Consider the following 25,674-nt stretch of genomic DNA (forward strand, 5'->3'; position numbering starts at 1 on the left):
TCAAATAAATAAATAAAATCTTTTTAAAAATGTATTTGCTAAGCCAAATACTGCCCTGGGAATATTAAATAATATATACCATTTACCTTCCTAAATACTCCAAAAACAAAATATTTATATTCCCAGGGATTTTCGATAAGGGGTTATGGAATTCTATTCCTTATTGATTTCTAAAACATTTTTGTAGATTAGGAAAGTAAACCCTTTTTTATAGATTTTGCCAGTTTTCCCCTTTTTTGTCATGTTCCAATCTAGCTTATAGTACCATAGGTTTTTTAATTACTAATTAATTCATGTCCATTGGGAAAAAAAGTAAACACATTATGACAATGGGTCTTAATCCTTTCAAGTCAGTAAAGACTTTGAAAATCTGATTAAAGTAATGGGAAAGTTCCTCAGAAAATTTACATATAATTTTGCATATACTTTCAAGAGCTTTAATAGGCTTAGGCACCAGATTATGAACCTCTGCTTTCTATGCTCTTCCTAGGAACTTTCATCCTTTCCAAGGGATGATCCTTTTCAATCATCATCTATCCAAGACAGGCAAATATATATATGATACATATTGACATCTCTATCTATTTACATATCTATACCTATATATAGCTTCAGCCCAGATCCATTTCCTGATTATCATATCTCCATATTCATCTACTAATATCTCCACTCAAGTATTTCACTAACATCAAACTCAACATACCAAAAACTAAAATCATTTCCTCCCATGCCAAACTCACTCATCACTTTAGTTTTTAATGAATGGAACCACTAACCATTCAACTGAGTCAGCCAAAAATCTGGTCAGCAACCATGACGTCCATCTCTCCTCTATCTTTAATTTTCTCTCTTCTCGAATTGGTATCTCTCAATTTATCCACTTCTATCCATGCATTGCCTGAATTACCCTAACAGCCTCCTGAATAGCCCTCCTACCAGAGTTTTTATCCCCTCCAATCCATGTTCAACCTCACCACTTTTCTAAAATGCCTAGCTGATAACACTCATTCACTTAAAACTCTTCAGTGACTCCCCACTGCTCTAGGGAGAGTGTCCATACTCCTTAATATGGCTTACAAAGTCATTTACCAACTGCAACCCACTTAATTCTTGCATGATCACCCTATCTCTGATCCCTTCCCCCCCCCCCCCAGTCGCTGTATTAGTGAATGTCACCATTTACCAAGTGGCTCAAGACAGAAGTCTGGCCTCTCTCCTTCCCATCACCATCTATATCTAATTAGTCACCATATCCTGTGATTCCTACCTCCAGCGCCACCACCCTGGTCCAAGTTATCCTATTTTTCTCACCGACTACTAACCTAGCCTTCTCTCATTGAGGACAGAATAAAACAGATGGTTCTCGTGAATAACCTGGCCAACCAGCCTTCATCATCTTTCTCCTTAATGAAACTGAAGTCAGGGTAGCAGAGAAGGGAGAAGAGGGTCACGGAGAGAGCAAGCAGCTCTAAGCCAATATGCAAGGCTTTGCGTTCAATTTTAGGGGCACTCGTCCATGGCTCACCTGAATGAACTTCTAATGCTTTCAGGTCTTTACTAAGCAAAATGTCCCTCACTGCTGAGGCCATTTATTTCCATTTTTTAGATTCTTTTGCTGAGCAACCACAGCTACATTGTCTTTAGAGTTGTCCCATTACCCTATGATTCCTTCTTCCACCTGCCCAGCGACAAAGGCACCTTTTAGGCAGCTTGTTTCAATCCTACTTCTCACTACTCAGACTCTACTCATTAATTAACAGGTAGGATAGTGGGGGACCCTTATTCCCATAACCCACCCCATACTTGGGAAACAGCATTTACTACAGGATCACAAGTAGTCTCCACCCTCAGTCTGGCCTGTGGGGCCATTACCCTTCCTCTTCCAGAGACCATGTCTCTGTCAGCATCCTATGCTCATCTCCCAAACTGTCAAGAACTGTGAAGGGTCTGAGACTTCACCCTACTTGCAAGCTAACAAGTTAGTCTGGCCAAGTTCTGTGGGTGCTGGCAGAAGACTGGAGATTCTAGGGTTGGACACAAAGGACTTTATTACTCACAGCAACAGCCAAAGTATCACTGTCCTGTTCTGGTCCCCAAGCCCCAGTTCCAATAGAACAATCCAAGGAAAGGCCAGCTGATATGTATACATGCAGAGGGTGGCATTTCAGGAAGGAACCCTGAGCACAGGGAACCCAAATCTTTTATAATGTCCTTTGCTCCAGAAGGAGACACTCTCTTATTAAATAGCCTTCCATTTAATAGACCTGTTCCTAGTTCTCTTTCTGACTCTCAAGATTCTCTGTACAGCTAAACTTCTCTTCCATCTATCTCACAGGCCAGCCTATTCAACAGCAATTGAATGGATTTCAGAGAAGAGTGGGGATGAATTAAAGATTTCTGAGTAGAGGGCTAGGATAGGTCATCTGTATACCCATCTAAACTAGTGATTCCCAACTTTTCCTGCCTTCAACTCACCAGAGATTCAGATATTAGACATCCACTTATCAATGGTTCTCTATGGGGGGGTCCCTGGGGCAAAGTCAAATTTGAGCATTAATTGAACAAATTCAAAGTTAATTCCTCGTATTCATTAATTTGCTTGAATACTAAAACTAAATAATTACAAATTATCCTCACCATCCCTATTTAATAGTGATGATATAAATTGACTCTGAAAATACCAAACTTTTATATATTACTTCATACCTCTAGACTAAAAAACACTTCAAAAGGCTAGTTCTTAAAAGTTAAGTGCCAAGGGTGGGGTGGGAGGGATGGGGTGACTGGGTGATAGACACTGGGGAGGGTATGTGCTCTGGTAAGCGCTGTGAATTGTGCAAGACTGTTGAATCTCAGATCTGTACCTCTGAAACAAATAATGCAATATATGTTAAGGAAAAAAAAAAAAGAAGAAGAAGATAGCAGGAGGGGAAGAATGAAGGGGGGGAAATCGGAGGGGTAGACGAACCATGAGAGATGATGGACTCTGAAAAACAAACTGAGGGTTCTAGAGGGGAGGGAGGTGGGAGGATGGGTTAGCCTGGTGATGGGTATTGAGGAGGGCACGTTCTGCATGGAGCACTGGGTGTTATGCACAAACAATGAATCATGGAACACTACATCTAAAACTAATGATGTAATGTATGGGGATTAACATAACAATTAAAAAAAGTTAAGAGCCAAAAATACTTTTTAATATTTTTTAAAAAGCAAAACTTATTACGGGAGGCATGTTAAAATAGGTCTAGTTTTTTTAATTAGCAATACTTTTATGTTGAGAGACATGTTAAAATATACTTAACTGCTTACTTATCCACAGCAATCAATTCAGAAATTTAAATACTAGATCAATATTTAACAATCGAGGAAAAAATATACCACTACATCAGCTGATTTTTCTTTGAATTTAATGAGTTTACATCAAAAAATTAGGTATTTTACATTTAAGGAATAAAAATCTTTAAAAAAAAATACAAAGAGTGAAAGGATTTTAACCAAGTTTACATTTCTTTTTGCTATAGTTTTTAACAATTCATCTCATCTTATTGCAATGTGCATATGCATTTGCAGCACCCATTACAATCATGAAAACTAAATTTAAGGAAGTACATTGTTACTAATAACCCTCAGAGGAAACTGATTTACTTTCTACTAAAAACTCTATGGTATATAAGCATTACATAATAATGCTATTTAACCACCTTTTGTCATAAGAACCATCACCAAAGTTTTCTGGAAATGAGTCCACATAAGAATTAAATATTTAAAAGGTGAAATGTTCCTTATTTTAACTTTAGCAAGATCTTTCTTTTTCATTGTTAAGAAATACTTAAATAGTTTTAAAGCAAAAGCTGTTAAGAGTAGAGTCTAGATAGCTAAAACTGTACTCCTGAGTTCAAACTTACAGATAGTCTTTTGTAAATAGTTCTCAATAAAATATCCTCCCCTCCCCATCCCCCTGCCCCAAATCTTGTATTGTTTCTTACAAAACTTTGGTCAAGAGTAGAAATATATCCAGGCAGATGTATGTGCCATACAATAGCAAGAACAGTAAAGCCCAACTAATGACTTTGGGTTTTAGAAATAGAAGGCAATTAAAATGTACTCAAAATTACATTAAGAAAAGCTTTCACAGGGTAATATTGAAACAGTCACAAAGGTTAAGAAAATACTGATATCAAAGTACAAATGATTACAATGTTAAAATAGACAAAAACTACTATATAAGAGCCTCTTTTAAAATTAAAAATAAAGAACACAACACATGAGTCAGGAGTATTTTCCTGTTCTACTCATGAATTTTAGTCTTTATATTCATAGGGTTGGTTATGTTGACATCTAGTAGAGTTTCTTATGACAGCTGATGAGGTTTCATTCCATCTTCAGAGGGTGGTTCTTCCCCAAGGAGCCGCTCAGTTCTGGTCACATCTTGGTCATTGCACAATCTCAAAGTAGTGCAGGATTGCCATGATGTGCTGAGGCATGAAGACATATCCCGTGTACAGGGCCATCCCCACGATGGAAACCAGCATGGAATCTGAGTTGTAGTTAAGGAAACAATTTACATTCTCTTAATTGATTCAAAAGTAAATCCCCCGATTTTTTCAACTGTTTCATGTTGAAGTACCCATTCACTTAATGCTTTCTCATATGTGTCAGAAACGAATATTATAGCCACTAACATTAACTATGCCTGACACCATTCTAAGTTCTGTAGCTCACTTGACCTTCACTATCACCTTCCAAGACAGGCACCTGTTTCTTACTCTCCCTGCTTTACTTCAAAACATCAGAGAGCTTAAAATGAAGAAAGCGACACTGTTCAACCTAAGGAACAGAAATGTATAAGAATAAAATTATATTTAATGACTTCAAAAGGTCTACCACCTTCAACAATAATGTATGAAAAAAAAAGAATGTATGATCCAAGAATTTTTAAATTATTTAGACTATTTGGCTAAAAGCCCTGGCTTTTAGAGTCTAAGCCAAGATCAGTCACATACCTAATGACATATAAACTGACAGCATCTACTGCTATTAAACATTTATTATTATTATCACTAAATTTTGCAACATCAAATAAAAGTCATCCTGACCACCTAAACAATAAACATTTGTATTGTGTTCCTTTCTCTTCGTTCCAAAGAAACTGAAATGGCATACATGCAAATCAGCAAGGGGTCCTCTTTTTGGGCCACACAAAATACTGCCAAAAAAATTATGTAAACCCTAAGGGCTTTCTGCTTTGCTGTCATGTAGCCATGTTCAAAGGAATAACCACTTCTGGACTGGGACCACATTTTATTAATCCATTCCTTCACATCCTCTCTCTCTCCTCTGTCCCCGCTCCTAACTTTCAGACCTTTCGACTCTACATACTGGTAGTTCCACAGTGCGTGACATTCTTTCACAAGAAGATAGGGTTTAAATAAATAATGTGCTTACTACCAACTAATATTTGTATAACAGTTCAGTTGACAAACCTCTTTTATATATTATCTCGCTTGACCCTATCAGCTTTCCTGTGAAATGTTCATCATGACCATTACTTCTCAGAGCCTGACCAAACACTAAGTCCAGGGACCCTCAAGAAGTCGTCTCTACAGCCAGAGCACAGACTGAAGCCATCTGACTTAAACCCCCAAACATGAATGAAAGTCTCCCATAATCATTTTTTACATTTACTTTTTAGCCTCCCTTAATCCAGTTCTTTCTAAAACTACCACCTTCTATTTACCCCTTAATTTCTTTAAATACACACACACACACACACACACTTACTGCTTCCATATCACTGCCCATCACACAACCATCTAAATTCTACCCCTGCAGGCTAGAGACGCTGTTCTCGGGTCACCAATGGCCACCTATCAAATCCAATGGCTATCTGAACTGACAGTTTTAGTCCTTCCTCTTCAAAACCCTTCCCACTCTGAGCTAAGAAAGTACTTTTCTCTAGGACTCTTCTCCCATCTCTCTCACCATTTTCCTGTGTCACTGGCTCTTTTTCCCTATCTGTCTCTCATATGTAAGATAATTAGAGTGAATTTTGTGCTTTTATCCCAAACACTCACTCCACCCCTCCACCCAGTATGACAGTCACGCTCTTTAGATGGACCTAACCTATCCGATCTCCAGTCCTGACTGATTGTAACCAATCAGAAAACCCTTCTCTTTGTAACAGTGCTCCCCCCTCAAAACCAATCAACCAGGGCACCTGGGTGGCTCAGTCGTTGAGCGTCTGCCTTCGGCTCAGGTCATGATCCCAGGGTCCTGGGATCGAGTCCCACATCGGGCTCCCTGCTCCGCGGGGAGTCTGCTTCTCCCTCTCCCACTCCCCCTGCTTGTGTTCCTGGTCTCGTGATCTCTCTCTCTGTCAAATAAATAAATAAAATCTTTAAAAAAAAAAAAAAAAAAACGATCAACCAGCTCCAAGTTTAGCACTTCTACCGGGAATTAAGGAATACAGATTCTCTCCCTCTCCTTCTGAATATGCAGCTTGCTGATGGAATCCTGGCATCACCAGAGTCACTTTGCCTCCATTGAAAAAAACAAAACTTAGAACAAAACTGACACATGAAGGTGGCAGAACAAAAGTAATCACAGAAAAACGAAACCAGAAACCTCACCCAAACACCTGAAACCCACCCCATCACTGGGTTTTCAGATACAGAAGCCAATAAACCTCCTTTACTCGTAAACCAGTTTTAAATTTTTGTTATACTTGTAGCTGAAAGCATTCTAAATGACAAAATGGAATCCCCAATGTTTTGTCTTGGGTCCTGCAAACTCTTGTAGCCTAAACAATGACCTTAATGTTGTTGACGTGAACCCACCTTCTGTACAGCAGACAAGGATTTCCTACAATTTCCTCAACATTTGCACCTATGACATTGCACCTATGACTTTAAATTCAAGAGTCAAAACTGAACTCATTAACTTTCTCCAAAACTACGTCTTTCTAGGAGTCTTATTTTTTCAACTATCTGAAATAGTTGATGTTACTACTGATTCACTATTTGCCTTGTCGCTCAATCTAGAAACTTCTTTGATTCCTCCTCCACAGATTCAAATTATCTAAGACTTCTCAGTTCTTCCCAACCCCGACAAATGACTTTCCTATCTCATGTTCCCCTACCCTAATCAATGATAAATGAGTGAGGTATTTATCACTCCTTAATTATGTCAAAGCTCCCATCTTAGGCCTCTAGCCACTTTCCATGCCACTCTTTTACTAAAGTGATCCTTTTAAAATACATTAGGCTTCCCAATGCAATAGGACAGCACCTGGAATTCTAAGCCAAACATCCAAGAATTTTCCCAATCTAGTCCAAAGTACCTTAGGTTGGAGACCATAAAAGTAGACAGAAACTGAGAGACTGGGACAGGGATTCTTGTACAAGGGAGTTTTAGCAGAAGAGGAGTAAGTAGAGCAGAACTGAGCAGGGAGAAAAAAGTAAGTAGGTTCAGGGGCTCAGCTCCCACAGGATGCTCTGGAGCCTGAATTATACCACATGTTGATTTTGCTTTGAGGCAAGAGGCCTGACTTTCAGTATCCCTTTATCTGTCAATCATTGGCTGAACTGAGTGAGAAAAACTCACCTAAGTAAGACAGCTGCCTTGGCCAAGGCCAATACTCTGAAGAAGGGGGCAGCTAGATGGGATGAGCAGACAACAGAGACTGGGGGAGAGATACATCAGCTAGCAGAGGGGGTTGAGGTAGAGACCAAGCGTATCACCTACTACACTACTTTCCCGCTGTTAACTTTCAACACTCCAAATAATTCCCCTGACAAACACAACCTACTCAGAGCCATATTAAGTGAGTCTCAGAAAACAATGCTTTTTATTTTCATACTGCTCTGCTTTTGCTTATGGTTTAATAATAATATGAGTAAGAATAATAGTAGTAACCATAGCTTTCATTCTGGGAATGTCCAGTGTGTGCCCAGCACTGTGTTAAATGCTTCAGCAAGTTCAAGTAATCCTGAATCTTGAAATCAGAGTAAGCAATAAAGCCAATTCCAAACCAAATCACTCAAATCAAAAATCTGTGTTCTAACCACTATGCATAATACCTTCCTATATGTGAAAAATCCTATTCCTTCTAATAAAACCCATTCTTAGAGCTTGGTTAGTTATCCTCTCTCATATGAGGCCTTCCCTAGCTTTCATATTTTTCCCATTCTTACCCAGCCTCCTGGCCCTACTGCTCACAAAGCTCTTTATTCATATAATTTGGCCCTTATTACTTGACATTACCTATTTTTTATGTATCTCATAATCTCATCCAGATTATCAACTTCTTGAGCACAGGAACAATGTCTTCTCTTTTTTGTATCTCCAACATCTAAAATAACACATGCTTAATAAATATTTAATGAATGATGAAATTCCTCAAGAAACATTTGATTCTAGCTTCACTGTGGCACTTTCTACACATTTCACATTACAGTGATGAAAAACTTTATAGTGACTACAGAAAGAAAAACAAAATCCATTTCTGGGCAGTATTATATTTTCAGAATGTTTTTAAGGTTTTTTACACTTTTATTTAAGTCTTATAAATGTACACACTGGGGCATCTGGGTGGTTCAGTCAGTTGAGCATCTGACTCTTGATTTTGGCTCAGGTCATGATGTCTGGGTCATGGGATCGAGCCAGAGTCTGCTCTGTGCTCAGTGGGGAGCCTACTGGAGATTCTTTCTCCCTCTCCCTCTGCCCCTCCCCCTCTCTCTACTAAATAAATAAATAAACACTATAATTCTACCTTCCATTCAGGTCATGACCTTGGGGTCCTTAGGATGGAGCCCTGAATCAGTCTCCCTGCTCAGCAGGGAGCCTGCTTCTCCCTCTCCCTTTGCCCCTCCCCCTGCTCGTGCTCTCTCTCTCTCTCTCTCAGATAAATAAAATCTTTATAAAAAAATCATAGGGTACTAGAGTTCATGACTTTATATAGCATTATGCTGTGATGCATATATATGTGGAATAAAAGCAGTAGGAAATAAATGATAATAATATAGGCTAAATCAGGATGGTTAGTTGGTGAGGTGAAATGGGGAGAGGAAGAAAGGAGAACTAACTGAGAAGGGGCATAAATGAAGCTTCAAAGGTATTAGTAATGCTTTTCTTCACCTAGTTGGTAGTATATGCACATTCGCTGTATTATCATTTATGGAGTTTTTGTATGCCTGAATATTCAGTAACTTTTTTTTTTAATAAGAACTGTAAAGGAAAATTAAACCACATACAGTACTAGACTAAAAACTGTTTTGTGTGGGGCGCCTGGGTGGCTCAGTTGGTTAAGCGACTGCCTTCGGCTCAGGTCATGATCCTGGAGTCCCGGGATTGAGTCCCGCATCGGGCTCCCTGCTTGGCAGGGAGTCTGCTTTGCCCTCCAACCCTATCCCCTCTCATGTGTTCTCTCTCATTCTCTCTCTCTCAAATAAATAAATAAAATATTTAAAAAAAAAAAAAACTGTTTTGTGTGAAGGATTCTCCCCCTTTACAAAATTTGAGTTAGACATCATTGGGTCTAATTTGTTACTAAGAAATAAACAGAAAGTCTCAGCTCTCAGAAACAGAATAAAGAATTCTTGATTCTGGCCAAGATAAACAGAAAATTATTGAAAGTCACTTGAACCTAGATGCAAAAATGCCAATTTATAAGCTGCTCAAAAAAAATAATAAAAAAACTTAACCTAACCTTTTACTCATAGCCACTTACTAAATTTAACTTTCTCCTGTGTCTCTCCAAAAAAAATGTTTCTATATTCTGATCCCATTTCTAATTATTTCCAGAATCACAATAATTAAGTAAGCCTCTAACAGTAAGTTTTCTGTACAATTAAATGTCAAAATTATTTCCAAAAATTATCTTAAAGCTCTGAAACATAATATTAAAACCAACTTAACTATACAGTAGGTGAGTAAGTAGACACTGGGACCATGAGGAACTTCTACTACCCTTAATAATCACCTTTCCAAAAAATGCAAAAAGAAGGCACCTTATATAAGTAGCTTCCTACAAATGCAATTTAAGCAATGTAGTTGAAATAGCTCCCATGTAACTCAGTTGAATATTCCCTGAGATTATGCTTGGCACCACTTAAAATAGTAGTTTTATTGACATTCTTAGGCACTTGTTTTAATGTGACATTTGCAAGGTTTATCTCCTTAGAAGTGTTCTCACAAACAGAGCTAAACATACACCATTTAGAGTATATACTACCCATAATTTTATCTGGTACTTGAGTGGATTTCTCAATCCACTGCATTCTTGAACACACCTCTCAAAGTTTCACACACTGGGAAGTACAAGAAATGGGTACTGGGAACACCAGGGCCCTGGTTTGAGTTGTGACTCTGCCAATCCCTGATTGTGTCAAAACTCTCAGATCACCAGTCTCCTTGTCTATAAAATAAGGACACACATCACCTACCCTTCAGGGCTGACATGAGAATTATGAATCAAATCCATTCAGCAACAAAAGGCAATATAATCCTTATTAAAACTATTGTTTGAGGGCTCAGGCATTTAACATCATGACTTAGACAATTGCTTGGGAATTGCTCAAGGTCACCCTACTACTAATTTGTTATTAATTTATAGTACAATTCTGGGACATCACAACCCCTCTGGAACCAAGTTTCTTCTCCATAAAATGAGGCCACTTCCTGCATTAACATTTTCGGATCCCACCTGCATGGAGAGGGCACTTAGGCACCACCTTGCAGTCACTCTTAATGTAATCTCCTGTTTCACACACACAGAGAAAAAAATGCAAACAATCAATGTTTTGTAACACACATACGTTGGAAGGTAATACACAAAATAATCATCGTTCTATCTGCCAAACTCTTACGGTTGTCTGTAATATACATATCAGCAGCTGTACACAAATTAACCAGGATGACATTCTAGAGGGGGCTACATGATTTGAGAAGTATAGAATAAAGTTAGTGAAATCTAGAACAAACAAACAAAAAACCTCAAAAACTAAAAAAAAAAAATTGTTTTGTGTGTTTACAACTATCTCTACCACTGAATTTTTTTTAAAGATTTTATTTATTTTTTTGACAGAGAGAGACACAACATGAGCAGGGGGAGTGAAAGAGGGAGAAGCAGGCTTCCCGGCCGAGCAGGGAGCCCGATGCGGGGCTCGATCCCAGGACCCTGGGATCAGGACCTGAGCCGAAGGCGGACGCTTAACGACTGAGCCACCCAGGCGCCCCTCTACCACTGAATTTTAAGTGCTTAAGAGTGAGAGTGCCTTGGCTCGGCTGCTCCTTTGCTTCCAGCTGTGGTGTGTTGCTAGATAAAGTGGGTACTTCATAAATCATTCAAGAACTGAGCAGATAATGTGCCAAGATATGTGCAGGCACTGAAGATAAATGTTTATTCAAGGACTGAATGAACAATCAGATGTTATTTATAACCTGGATATAACATAAATATTTTATGGGTTCCATGGATTTTTTTTTTTTTTAAGATTTTATTTATTTATCAGAGAGAGAGACAGACAGAGTCAGGCAGAGGGAGAAGCAGGCTCCTTGCTGAGCAAGGAGCCCGATGTGGGACTCAATCCCAGGACCCTGGGATCATGACCTGAGCTGAAGGCAGAGGCTTAACCGACTGAGCCACCCAGGCTTCCCTGGTTCCATGGATTTAAAAGCAAATGAATTTAAAAGCAAATGTGAAACCATATATCTGTAAGTTTGCTGTTTCTTTAACAGGGATCCCCAACTAATCATGAGCTGGTAAGTTTCCGGCTAGATAGGAAAAAATAAAAAGATTTCTTTTGCCCATACAAGGGCCATCCCCAACCCTTTCCCCAGCAACTTAAAAAAAAAAAAAAAAAGGTCCTGACAACAAAGAGAGGAAATGCTTTAAAGATAAGTACAGTACTCAGAAGCAAGACCACAGTAACTAACACTTTCTGTCCCAATCAGTAACTGCACTATCACCGCCTACCTTAGTAACCTCCAAAGCAACACTCTGGAGAAATCAAAAGTAGTTTCTCATTGGAAAAAGGCCAGGGACCTTTGTTCCAGCAGGTATGACTTACACCTCTTCACTAATCTAAATAATTTCAATGCTGGGGCACCTGGGTGGCTCTCCCGCTCCCCCTGCTTATGTTCCCTCTCTCACTGTATCTCTGTCAAATAAATTTAGAAAAAAAAATTAATAAATAAATAATTTCAAGCTTTAAGTCTCTGATTGCACTGTTCACTCAAAAAACAAAAGCTAAAACGTCACTTAAAATAATCCAATCTTCTATTCGTCAAATTTCTTTTGTAAAGTCAATTCTGAATGTTACTTTTATCCTTAGAAATACTCAAAAGTTCTGATAAATCTAATTTAAGGAACCATCTTAATAAAAAAAAAGGAAAATCATTTGATAAAGTATTATTATAGGTTGTTTTGTGAAAAGCAATCAAAACCCTAAGTGAAAACAATTGTCAACTACTGAATAAAGCTCTAAAAAGGAAATCTTCCTTACTACTGTGATTTTTTTTCCCTTGACCTCAAAAAACTGGGGATCATCTTAGACAATCCAACACCCAAAAAACAAATAATCCAATTAAAAAATGGGCAGAAGACATGAACAGACATTTCTCCAAAGACATACAGATGGCCAACAGACACATGAAAAGACACTCAAAATCATTCATGATCGGGGAAACACAAATCAAAACTACAACGAGATATCATTTCACACCTGTCAAAATGGCTAAAATCAAAAACACAAGAAACAAGTGTTGGCGAGGATGTGGAGAAACAGGAACACTTGTGCACCGTTGGTGGGAATGCAAACTGGTACAGCCACTGTGGAAGACAGTATGGAGATTCCTCAAAAAGTTAAAAATGGAAGTACCCTATGATACAGTAATTGCACTACGGGGAATTTACCCAAAAAATATAAAAACACTAATTCAAAGGGATATATGCACCCCTACATTTACTGCAGCATTATTTACAATCGCCAAATTCTGGAAGCAGCCCAAGTGTCCATTGACAGATGAACAGATAAAGAAGATGTGGGGTATGTGCATGTGTGTGTATGGACATGTACGTATATATGTGTGTATGCATACACACACACACACACATATATAATGGAATATTATTCAGCCATAAAAAAAAGAATGAAATCTAGCCATTTGCAACATGGGTAGAGCTAGAGAGTATAATGCTAAGTGAAATAAGCAAATCAGAGAAAGACAAATACTGTATGATTTCACTCATTGGTGGAATTTAAGAAATCAAACGAGCAAAGGAGAGTAACAAAAAAGGGGAGAGAGACAAACCAAGAAATAGACCCTTAACTACAGAGAGCAAACTGATGGTTACCAGAGAGGAGGTGGGTGGGGGATGGGTGAAATAGGTGATAGGGGTTAACGAGTACATTTATTGGGGCACCTGGGCAGCTCAATCAGTTGGCCAACTCTTGGTTTCAGCTCAGGTCGTGGTCTCGGGGTCATGCGATCAAGTCCCACGTCGGGCTCCATGCTCAGAGCAGAATCTGCTTGGGATTCTCTCTCCCTCCCCCCCACCCCCAATCACACACACTCTCTCTCACTCTCTCTCAATAAATAAACAAAATCTTAAAATGAGTACATTTATCATGATGAGCATTGAGTAATGTGTAGAATTACTGAATCACTATATTGTAGGCCAGAAACTAATGTAACACTGTATGTTAACTATACTCAAATAAAATTAAAAACTTAGTAAAAAAAAAAAAAATCATCACCAAGAGAAGTATTAAGAAAGTATATTGTTACCAAACATATCAACTATCTCTTGATACTTAAAATGAAAGCAAGTAGAAGATATTGATACTGTTACAGTCTGTATATATTAACTAATTTGGTATTTGTGGGTCATATTAAAGGACATCACCTCAGCATCAGAAGTTAGTGTTTAGCAAGCAAAACACATTCTCCAGCCTTTCTGTAGTGTGTTGATTATACCAAAGTATAGAAATTCATTTTAGAAGCTACAATTTGATGACAAACTCTTTAAAAACTAAACAAACAAAAAAGCATGCTGCTGAAACCACTAATGATCATGTTCAACTCCGAACCAGTCCTGGAGCTGGTTTGCAGCTCTGAGTCCAGAGACACCAAGGCTACGTTTCACTGTGCACCTTTATAATTAAAGTGTCTATTAATTTCAGGCAGATTTGAAGCCCCAGGGTCGGGGGAGATGGAGGGGGGAGAATCCCAGCCTGTTCTGAAATCTAATCTGTTCTGCTGTAATACATCTCTGCGACATCAGCTAGCTCACATCATACTAGCTCACACTAGTATAGCATAGGAGCTGCATTGTTTCCTATGGGATTTTTCATAAATTAGGGGAGCCAGATTAGTGGGAGAATTATAATCTTCTTCAAGAAACATCTTTTAGCTCGGTTGCTGCACAGACAGGAATCCTTTGAGCTCTATCTTAAGAAAATTCAGTCAGCATCTGCAGCCAGGCTCCCTCTCCAGAAAGGCACACCTCCTGACCAGCACAGCCCTCCTGCACCTCCTCAATGGCAGCCCACACCATCTGCCCTACCGAAGCATTTCCAGTCAATTCGGTCCAGACATTTTTAATGTCCCCTGAGGCAGCCTCCAGCCTGCCTGCCTGGGCTATCCAAGTTATCCCCCAAGATGCCAATTATTGTTTTGGTTAGTGCTTGGTGACTAAGTTGCACTGATTTTGATGGTCTGCTCTAGCTCTTTTCCCATAAATCCTGTTATTTGGGGATTTTCCAGGCACACATGAGGGCCAGAAGTCTTGTTTTAGTAGTAATTCTACTTTTCATAGCTACTGATCATAAATAATATCTATCATTTCTTAACTACTATTTTTTAAGCATTTCAATTTATGAAAAGAATATATGCTTAAGTAGATCTTCTGGAACATATAGTTTTAATTATTAAATTTGAACATTGGAGTTTTTTTTTTTTTTAAGCCAAGAATCTATCTTATCTTTGCTCCTAAGTACAATAAATGTTACAACACTCAAAGCCTAGGGGGTGGAGTGGGTCACAAAGTCTTTAAGAATGTGAAGTAGTGGGGGCACCTGGGTGGCTCAGTTGGTTAAGCGACTGCCTTCGGCTCAGGTCATGATCCTGGAGTCCCGGGATCGAGTCCCACGTCGGGCTCCCTGCTCGGCGGGGAGTCTGCCTCTCTCTGACCCTCCCCCCTCTCATGCTCTCTATCTCATTCTCTCTCTCTCAAATATATAAATAAAATCTTTAAAAAAAAATTTACCAAAAAAAAGAATGTGAAGTAGTGGAAGGGGCGCCTGGCTGGCTCCTTCTGTAGAGCATGTGACTTTATCAGAGTCACAAATTCAAGCACCACACTGGGCATAGAGCTTACTTAAAAATTAATTAATTAATTAAATATATATATAATGAGCCACAGTCCCCTCTACTGACAAATCACTGGTACCACATGCTGAAACACTGCAGAATCTGTGTGTTCCGTCCCACTGCCAACCTTGTGCGACTTCCCCTGCCCATCCTTTTACAGACCACTCAGTTCTTGTGTAGCATTTTCTTCATCTTCCACCTTTCCTGAAAGCTACTAAAGAAGAAATTAAATATCCTAAGGAGTATAGATAAGGGCTATTCTAACTTTTTCACTTAGCCCACCAAACATCAAGACAGGGTAAAACAGGCTAGAGCAGCTGTCTTTGAACTAAAGCCCATGAGCCTCAGATAGACAAAGAAGACGTTCCAGAAGGTTCGGATGGGGTCAGGGGAAGGGTTTACAGAGCTTCAGCTACCAATATACCCTCTCCTAAAACTGATCTGACAATTACGGTCATCGGCTAGTTTCCCTTCCCAGACCCCGTACAACTTCATTTCTCCCACTTTACTTCCTGAATCTTACAATTATGCATTTCCCCGGGGTATAAAATAACTTCTGGGACAGCAAACAAAGGAATAATAACGAACTTGAGTTGCACTTTATTGCATTCAGGTAATAAACTCCTGGCACAGCTACAAGCCTCACCTATCTATTCATCTAATAACTTAAATTCAGAAGTGAGACACCTTTCCAGCCTGGGTCTGACAGAATGACTCCTACAAAGAAGGATGGCGAGAAGAAGGGCCTTTTGCCATCAGTGAGGTAGTGACCAGAAAATACACTGTCAACAGTTACAAGTGCACTCATGGAATGGGCTTCAAGAAGCATACCCTTCAGGCACTCAAAAAAAATCTGGAAATTAGCCACGAACAAGATGGAACTCCACACGTGCAGACTGAGATCAGGCTCAACAAAGCTGTCTGAGTCAAAGGAGTGAGAAACGTCCCGCAGCATACCCATGTGTGGGGGTCCAGGGAACAGTGAGGATGAAGATTCACCAAACAAGCTTAATACATTGGTTATCTATGTACCTGTTACCACTTACAAAAATCCACAGTCAATATGGATGAGAACTAACCAATGATTGTCAAATCAAGTCATAAATTAAAAAAAAAAAAAAAAGTGGGGGGGGAGACTGGATTAAAAGTGTTTATGTAACAATTTTTTGAGCAGAAAAATGGCACTGAACTTTTCAGGAATTAAGGTTGGCTTTGCCTATTTGGCTTCACAATGAGGGCTGGCTTTGCCAATTAGGGTATGTGATGAACATTTTCTAAGAATTGTACAAGAAAAAACAGCTTTAAGGTTTTAACAAAAATACGCAATAATAAAATACACATAAGCAAAGAGTGAAATCCTTTTAACTGTCTAAATTTACTATGAAATATTTCTGATGTTAACTTAAATGAACAAGATGTTCGCCAACATAACATGCTTTTTGTTCTTGGAGGGGCTACACAAACAAAACGTCTGAGTACCTCTGGGGGGGGGGGGCTTGCAAGTTTTAATTTCTCAGTTACAATTATTCTTACCTCTGCTTCCCCCCCCACCTTCATCCCTCCCTTGTAACAGAGACTGCATTCATTTCTACAAAAGGAAGTTCAAAAGGAAATGGCATGAAATATAGAAGACTGAAGATTATTGAGGAGAAATTATTTTTTTCTTAAGTTTGAAGGCAATGTTCAGGTTATTTCAACATTATTCTGAAATCATATTTGTTAAGCTGATTTGCTAAGAATATTTTTCTAGAAGTAACTTTCTCTGATATTAGGAATTTTGCCGAATCATCAAACCACATGCTGATTTTTACTGGAACTCTATTTAAAGTGTCAAAGAATTCTGTATGTACATTTTCTTCAAGAGGCACTCATTAAGAAGAAAGTTCTAGTGGAAGACTGGTGAAATGGAGTTTTTATGGTAATCCTTCTACTGAAGAGCTCAGAGGAAGCTCTGCCAAAGACAGAGAAAGTGATCTAAAGGTCCCCACCCCCCCACTCCCCCAAACCCCCGGGCCAAAATATAGGGTTCTTATTAGTCAATTTTGTTTTGTTTGTTGTGTTTATTTACAAAAATATGTTACATAGGAAATACACAGAAAGAGATACTAACTTAATTATTAATACCTCCAGAAGTGGCATAGCAAAATACATTCCTCAAACACCTCTCTACTGCCTTATAAAAACTCTGGTTTCGCCAAACCGGGCACTACTAAACATGGATCAAGAGCCTTTTCCAGGTGTTCACAGATGCTTCAGGAGAGAGGCGCAGGAAACTGGTGACACTGGTTGTCCCGGCGTGGCTGGGGTGGAAAGAAGACTTTGACCAGCTACCTCTTTGGTGCCTTTTGAGTTTTGAACCATGAGGATGTGTAATCTATTTTTATTTAAGAATTCAGTCTTAAATATTTTAGTATATTGAGATGCAAAGAAAAATTCTCAATTCTAGCTGTGAGCACTTGAGGATACAGCAGAAATCTAAGAAAATTAATTAATTTAGCTGCTACTGAAATAGCATACACCATGAATTTTGTAATGCTCTTGTTTTCATTATCATGCAAAGCCTACCTCAATCCAAAATACCTACCTTTGCTTCTACCCTTGCCTCCGCTCACCACCCTTAAACTATCCCAAATCTGCAGCCAAAGTAAACTTTTTCAAACTTAAAACCAGATCAGATCACTCCTCTCTCAAAAACCTTCCAAGGGCATCCTTTTCAACTAAGATTAAAAGCCAAGGGGCGCCTGGGTGGCTCAATCGGGTAAGCGTCTGCCTTCAGCTCAGGTCATTAGCTCAGGGTCCTGAGATCGAGCCCCAAATCGGACTCGCAGCTCAGCGAAGTCTTCTTCCCTCTCCCTCAGCCCCTCACCCCCCATGCGCACACGCATGCTCTCTCTCTCCCCCTCAAATAAATAAAATTAAAAAAAAAAAAAAATCCTCCAGGATCTCACTGACTCTGACCTCATCACCTACTGCTCCAATCATACCTGCCTCAGTGGTGGCCTTCACACATGCCAGGCAGGCTCTGGACTCAGGAACTTTGCACTGGCTGTTCCCTCTGCCAGCTATGCTCTTCCCTCAGATTTCTACCCGGCTAACTCCATCACTTCCTTTATGTTTTACTCAAATATCCCTTCTCAACAGAGCCTCTCCCAATATCCTCTTTAAAAACAGCATTATGTAAAACAGAAAAGTAGGTCAGTGGGATAAGAAATGTGCACTGACCTACTTTTCTGTTTTCCATAATGCTTACCACCTAGCATACTATATAATTCAATTATAAAAGTTCCACAAGGACAAGGATCTTTGTCTCATTTGCTCAGATTTACTGCAAGCACCTAAGCCAGCATCTGGTACCAGGTGTGCACACAGAAGTATCTGGTGAATTAATAAATGGCCCTAACCTGTTTCTTCAACTTTATTTCACACCCAAACTGCCTTGAAGAATCCCTGTTCCAGGCAGTCAGCCTGGCATCCTCATCATCCCAGCACACCTCTGCACCCCAGTCCACACCTTCTTCCCACGGGGGGGGAACAAAAACAAAACAAAAAAACCAAAACACTCAAATACCTCCCTGAAAGTTCTCTGAGCACTCCCAGTGCCCGTGTTCTTCCTGCCCTGTGTCCCAAGGAAGGCACTTTTTGCCCAGCTCACTCTACTGCAATGACCCCAGGGTGGATCCATCTGAGAACATGTATAAATCCCAATTTTCCCTAAAACCTGGCTCTAATTTCCTTGAAGTCTATCTTCTTGAAAACTTGTTCTAGAACTCAGTATGTTAAAAATGAAAAAAAAACAAAACAAAACACTTCCAGGTTGTAATTTTTTTTTTTCCATTCAAAATGAAAAGAACTTCAAGTCTCATGGAGAAATGTATGTTTTTGTGGCTTATTTTCCTAGTTTATTAAATATTAAAATATCAATGAGAAAATTCTTACTGGATTTGAGTGACTCTACTCAAAAGGTATGAGTACCTCCCCTATCTCCTGAACTCTGAATCCAATGCCTAGGAGATCCTACAGGATCTGATCTTCTCTCCTACTAGGTGGATACCCTCCTTCACTCTGCCCCAGCCACACTGGCCTGTGGGCTATCTGTGAAACAGGACAGACATGCTGGTCAGAAATGCTTTCGGGCATTCATATTTACTGTCCCTTCTGCCTACAATGCTCATTCTCCCGGAATTCTCTCCCTGCTTAAATCTTTCTAAATGCCCTTCCTGACCACTCTAGCTAAAATTGAAAAACACTCATTCTTCCTTACTTCCTATCCTCTTGTTTTATTTTTTTCCGCAACAGCTAAAACAATCTAATAGTCTGTATTTTTAACCTATCTAGTGGCATTAGAATAAATATTTTTATCTGTTTTGTTCAGTCATACCCCCACTATCTAGAATAGTATCTGGCAATTAGGAAGTACCTAATATTTGTGAAATGCAGAATTCAGCAAGCATGCATATTTTACAAATGAGTAGACATAAAAATGCCAATTTTGTTAACATCTGTTAAAATAAATCAAAGAAGTTCTTTCAACCTATAGCATTTTCTACTTCTTAAAATCTGAATTCTAAGAACTGAATTCTGTTCATCAGGAACGGCCAAGTTCCAAAGCTACCCTAAAAGTAGTTTAAAATCAGGTCTCTTTTACCATTCCCCAATACTTCTGCAGTTCCTTTGAAATGACAAATCAATAAACAAACAAATGTTTCTCAAGCACTATCTGTGTCCAGCACTGTGGTCTTAAAATAATTCTTTCCTGGGACACCTGGGTGGCTCAGTCGGTTAAGCGTCTGACTTCAGCTCAGGTCATGATCCCGGGGTCCTGGGATCGAGCCCCGCATGGAGCTCCACACTGAGCTTGAGATTCTCTCTCTCCCTCTCCCTCAGCCTCAGCCCTACCCCACCCCCCACTGGTGTGTGTGTGCACACGTGCTCTCTCTCTCCCCAAAAAAATAAATTTTTTTTAATTTCCTTGAAGAAACAAATAAACATAGACTGTCTTTCAGGGAGAATCTAATTCCTAACAAAAAACAAAAATTGCCTACATTTTGCTTAAAATAAATAGAAGTATAAAATGCCATGGAAACATAAGAAGCCATAGAGAGATAGCAAATATAGCTCAGTGACTACAGAATAAATTTAATTTTTAAAGGTTAATCTCTTACTTATGCTTCAAAGAATCTTTTTTTTTTTTTTTGAGATTTTATGTATTTATTTGACATAGAGAGACAAAGCGGGAGAAGGAACACAAGCAGGGGGAGTGGGAGAGGGAAAAGCAGGCTTCCCGCTGAGCAGGGAGCCCAATGCGGGGCTCAATCCCAGGACCCTGGGATCATGACCTGAGCCGAAGGCAGTCGCCTAAGGACTGAGCCACCCAAGCGCCCCTGCTTCAAATATCTTAACAAGGTATTTTTCATTTTTCCACACCTCTCCTGAATAGCATGGTTACAATGTTACTCAGTGAGGCACTACAGGGAGTGTCTCACTGGTTACAAAACCTGTCTTGGTTACAAAACCTGGTCTCCTTTCCCACTGATGGCTGCCAGTAGGGAAAGGGGGCTTTAGAAACGTGTTACAACTTCTACTCTGGAGCAAAGAGTTCAATGGATTTCAGTCTGCACAGGTCTGCTGCAGCACTCACTGTAATACTACTCCACTTATTTGATTTCACTTTATTGCTGCCTTCTGTTTTGATCACGTGTCACATCCCCTTTTCCTGCACTATAGAAACCATGTCTGCACATGGAAAAAGTTCAAATACTGGCTGCAAAGCAAAAGCTAATGTATCAGGGCGCCTGGGTGGCTCAGTCGTTAAGCGACTGCCTTCAGCTCAGGTCATGATCCCAGGGTCCTGGGATCGAGCCCCGAATCGGGCTCCCTGCTTGGCGGGAAGCCTGCTTCTCCCACTCCCGCTGCTTGTGTTCCTGCTCTCTCTATCTCTCTCTCTGTCAAATAAATAAATAAATCTTTAAAAAAAAAAAAAGCTAATGTATCATTTCAAATGTGGTAACAGAAAGCAGATGATAAGAGAAAAAAATAGGATATGGGCCCTAGCATGGAAGGATTTACAAAACGGATTTTTAAATCTTGCTGTTCCAAGAACCATTTACAGTGTGCCTGACTTGACACAGATGCATTTCCTTAAAAACATACTGAAAATAATTTTTTTGACTCACAATTTCCTTACTTAATTTCAAAAACCCTCATATTCAACTGGGATTGACCTTTCAATTCACAACAACTGATAATTAACTTGTAGCTATTTGATCTGGAGAAACAGAGAAGCAAATTCAGATGTTCAAGGATCCCCTAGAAAATGTGCAGAAGTAGTTAATAGCGAGCTATCGGTGTTCTCTAAAACAGGGACTTCAATTTATTAAAGGAGTTATAGCAGCGATTACCTTCTTCTAGAGTCTTTCTCTTAGGACCTTCTAACTCAGAGACCATTTCTCAGATAGCCAGACAAATTTTTCTTACATGAAATTTAAGGTTGCTAACAGTGATAACCATATTCAATGTTATTTTTAAGAAAGTATGTCTCTTTCCCAAAACCATGTAACTAGCCACAAAATTGTTCTATGTGAAGCTTACTAATTATTAACAAATTTATGAAATTCAAACTACTTTGCAGTAATTAAAGCTCCTAATGAGTGGGGGGGAATCCAGCTTTCTCATTCAGTTCCTTCCTCCAAGCTAGAATACAGATTCATCCCAAATAGATGTTTCAAACTATACAATAATAAATGCCTGACTTTAACTCTAGAAGTTGTTAGAATAATATAACAGCTTATAGTAATTTAAGATCGTCTTATGTCAAAAGGATTACATTTCTACCTTGGGTTAATTCAATCATGTGATCCTTGAAATAACTTTTTTTTTTAATCTTAGGTTTAAAACCATAGGATTCTATAGGACCCAATGCTAGTTGGTTGCTGTTCTCACTAGTTTCTTAAAAACTGAAATCACTTGGTCACATAAACCAACGACAAGTCAAAAGCTTCAAAAGGAAAAATCTATAGAAGCACTAAATTTCAGTACATAATTTATTCCTCCATCCCCCCAAAAAAGCCATCATCTAGGTTATTTAAAGGACACTGTTACTATTACTATGTAGTACAGAAAAACCTTAATACCATCGACACTGTAGCATGTATCCACATGCAAACAAAAGCTTTTCAGTGTAACAGATTTAATAGACTGGCAGTGGACTCTACATTCAACTTCTGACATAAAGAGTGTCAATTTAGTGCAACATTGTTTAAATTCACTTTTAAGATGATTTTAACTGAGGGACACCTGGCTGGCTCAGTTGGAAGAGCATGTAGCTCTTGATCTCAGGGTTGTGAGTTTGAGCCCCACGTTGGGTGTAAAGATTACTTAAGTAAATAAATACACATATTTTTTTAAAAAGAAAAAAGGGGACACCTGAGTGGCTCAGTTGGTTAAGTGTCTGCCTTCAGCTCAGGTCGTAATCCCAGGGTCCTGGAATCGAGCCCCACATCGGGTTCCTTGATCAGCAGGGAGCCTGCTTCTCCCTCCATCTACCATTCCCCCTGCTTGTGCTCAAGCTCTCTCTCTCTCTCTCTCTCTCTGACAAATAAATAAAATCTTTGGGACGCTTGGGTGGTTCAGTCAGTTGAGCATCTGCCTTCAGCTCAGGTCATGATCCCAGGGTCCTAGATCGAGTCCCGCCTCGGGCTCCCTGCTCGGCGGGAAGCCTGCTTCTCCCTCTCCCACTCCCCCTGCTTGTGTTCCCTCTCTCGCTGTTTCTCTGTCAAATAAATAAATAAAATCTTAAAAAAAAAAAAAAGACTCTCTCTCAGGTGCCTGGGTGGCTCTAACGCTTAAAGTGTCTGCCTTCAGCTCAGGTCATGATCTCAGGGTCCTGGGATCAAGTACCACATCAAGCTCTCTGCTCAAAGGGGAGTCTGTTTCTCCCTCTCACTCTCCCTTTGTGCGCTCGTTCTCTCTCTCAAATAAATAAGTAAAATCTTTAAAAAAGAAAAAAGTCTCCCTCTCCCTCTGCCCCTCCCCCCTTTAAAAAATATGATTTTAACTGAGTCAAGAATATGTGCTTCTATATTTTAGTATACATTTTAGAAAGATAACTTCATGAGCTCTAACCTATAGAACTGCAACTACAAATAAATGGTGCAGGAATTCAGAACATACTTTACATTCAGACTTTAAAACCAAAATACGAATTATGGTTCTTAAGTTCTGGAAAGCTTTGGAAACAAATAATAAAAATAAATAAATTTCCTTGTAAGCAGCTTAAGATTCCTCCAAAGTGTTGAAACAAAAAACAGCTTTGAGTACAATCTTATGCTAGTTCAATACAAATAAACACACTTATTAATGCTTGGAATGAAATCATCTCAGTCACTCCACCTGAATGCAACAATGCATTTGCAAAGCTGTTCTGAAGCTACTCCAAACTAAACCACATTGAAAAGGAGGCCGTGTAACATACCGTGTTGTCAAATCACTGTTGTATACCTAAAACTAAAGTAACACTGGGGCGCCTGGGTGGCTCAGTCGTTAAGTGTCTGCCTTCGCTCAGGTCATGATCTCAGGGTCCTGGGATCGAGCCCCGCATCGAGCCCCGCATCGGGCTCCCTGCTCCGCGGGAAGCCTGCTTCTCCCTCTCCCACTCCCCCCTGCTTGTGTTCCCTCTCTCGCTCTCTGTCAAATAAATAAATAAAATCTTAAAAAAAAAAAAAAAACTAAAGTAACATTGTGTTAACTACACTTCAATTTAAAGAAAAGGGTGGAGCCTGTATGAAGTAAGCATGTTGTGTGAAATGTTCCATATTGGCCCCCAAATTAAAAAAGAAGAAGAAAGTTACAGCTCATTATTAGTATGTATTCTGCAAGAATATCAAGGGATGTCAACACAGACAAATGACACAAACATCACAGACTTCAGAAAGCCTATTTCCACAACCTTGCGTATTCAGTGAGGTTGTTATGAAGTTAAGATGAGTTGAGGTACAGGCAAAACGCTAGCACAATTGCTTGGCTCATAGTGAACCTTCAGTATCATTAACAAGTATCTATCAGCTATCTATGAAAACACAGTTTCAAACCCTGTCTATAATTAACCACAAATTCCTTTCTTGGCTCGACTTCTATGGACTGTGAAAACAGCAACTTAATGAATAAAACACAGTCTCTAAACTCCCCATCCCGAAAACCAAAAAGGTACAACAAACTGTTTTCAAAAACTATACTGGGGTGTCACAAACACAAGCTCACATGATTAAAAGTCTGGTAAACCGGTTAGCATTCTCATTAGGACCAAAGTCAGCTAACTCAGGGACAGTTAAAGGTCAAAGGCGTCCCAGCCGGGAACGATCTGCTCCACTTAACACGGCCCCTGCCTCCCAAAGACCAGGGGACTGAACCAAAGGCAGGCGCGGCCGAAGTGCGAGAGAGGACAAACCTGGTTAGACATCGCCCCAGGGGATTTCCTCCGACAGCAAAGCCGCTTCCACCTCCGCTCCAGCGGCTCACAGGCCCCCTCGGATCTCCAGAGTTCTAGCCCCCCATTCTCCCCACCCGCGGGAGCCCGCCCTCGGCCCGAGACCTCCGCCCGCGTGCCCGCAGCGAAGAGGCGAGTCAGCGCGCGCGCGCCGTGCCTGCAGGGCCGCCCTCAGCCCCAGCCTCCACCCCTCCACCCCCGGCGCCTGGGCCCGGGCTCCCGCTCCCCACCCCGGCCCCCGCGGCCTGGGCAGGATACTGAACACAGTCCGCTCCCAGGGCTCCAGCATGTAGAGCGCCGTGACCAGCAGATACTGGTAGTAGAACCAGGACATTTGTTTCCAGGCCCGCGCCAGCGCCATCCCCGCCGCGCGCCTCCGTCGCTGGGGCCGAGCGTCCGTCTGCCCGGCCGGCCTCCGCTTAGCGTCCTCCAGCCCCCGGCCGCGAGGCCCGCCCGCCCGCCACCGTGCGCCTATTGGCGGGTCCGGCCCGGCGCGTCACCCGTGGGCACGCCCAGCCCCGCGCGCTCCCGGGCAGTCGGCTGCGAGCCCCGCCCGGCCGGCGCTCATTGGCGCATCCGCGGCCGCGCGGCGCGCCCGCCCGCTCCCCGCTCTCCCCCTCTCCGGGCCGCGCCCACGGGAGCGGGAGGACCTTCCGCGCGAGGGCGCCCCGCCGCGCGCCGCCTGCCGCGCCCTGCCCGCCCCGCCCGCCCCGCCTCGCCTCGCCCCGCCTCGCCAGGCCGCTGGTGGGCGGGGGTTTAGTCCCCGGTGGGGTCGCGGCGCGGGAGCCGTCCGAGGCCGCCCCGGGGCGGTCGGTACCTGC

At 40.7% G+C, this 25,674-nt stretch overlaps 1 protein-coding gene across 6 annotated transcripts; it reads right to left on the reverse strand.

Annotated features, from left to right (window-relative positions):
• Positions 1–3,390: 3,390 nt before the first annotated feature.
• SPTSSA (serine palmitoyltransferase small subunit A) lies at positions 3,391–25,303 on the reverse strand. 6 transcript variants are annotated; one of them, XR_008508097.2, is made up of 4 exons: positions 24,815–25,024; positions 8,263–8,350; positions 6,218–6,373; positions 3,391–4,537 (listed from the first exon to the last, which is right to left on the reverse strand). XR_008508097.2 is itself a non-coding variant. In XM_045900690.3 (2 exons), the coding sequence occupies exons 1-2, from the start codon at positions 25,212–25,214 to the stop codon at positions 4,434–4,436; spliced, it is 207 nt and encodes a 68-aa protein (XP_045756646.1). In that variant the 5' UTR covers positions 25,215–25,303; the 3' UTR covers positions 3,391–4,433. The 6 variants fall into 6 exon arrangements, 1 of the variants encoding a protein (XP_045756646.1); XR_008508096.2 differs by lacking the exon at positions 24,815–25,024 and adding an exon at positions 12,723–24,807; XR_008508103.2 differs by lacking the exon at positions 6,218–6,373 and having other exon boundaries at positions 24,815–25,045.
• Positions 25,304–25,674: the final 371 nt, after the last annotated feature.

The sequence above is a fragment of the Mirounga angustirostris genome, unplaced genomic scaffold (genome assembly GCF_029215605.1).
Source record: "Mirounga angustirostris isolate CCGP_5_RB_7025 unplaced genomic scaffold, mMirAng1.0.hap1 SCAF_9, whole genome shotgun sequence".
Classification (NCBI taxonomy): domain Eukaryota; kingdom Metazoa; phylum Chordata; class Mammalia; order Carnivora; family Phocidae; genus Mirounga; species Mirounga angustirostris.

Coding starts and splice junctions, on each gene's coding strand:
- SPTSSA (XM_045900690.3), bottom strand. CDS start 25,214: ATGGCGCTGGCGCGGGCCTGGAAACAAATGTCCTGGTTCTACTACCAG. Junction 4,538..25,111: donor CTGGGAGCGGACTGTGTTCA/GTATCCTGCCCA, acceptor ACTACAACTCAG/ATTCCATGCTGGTTTCCATC.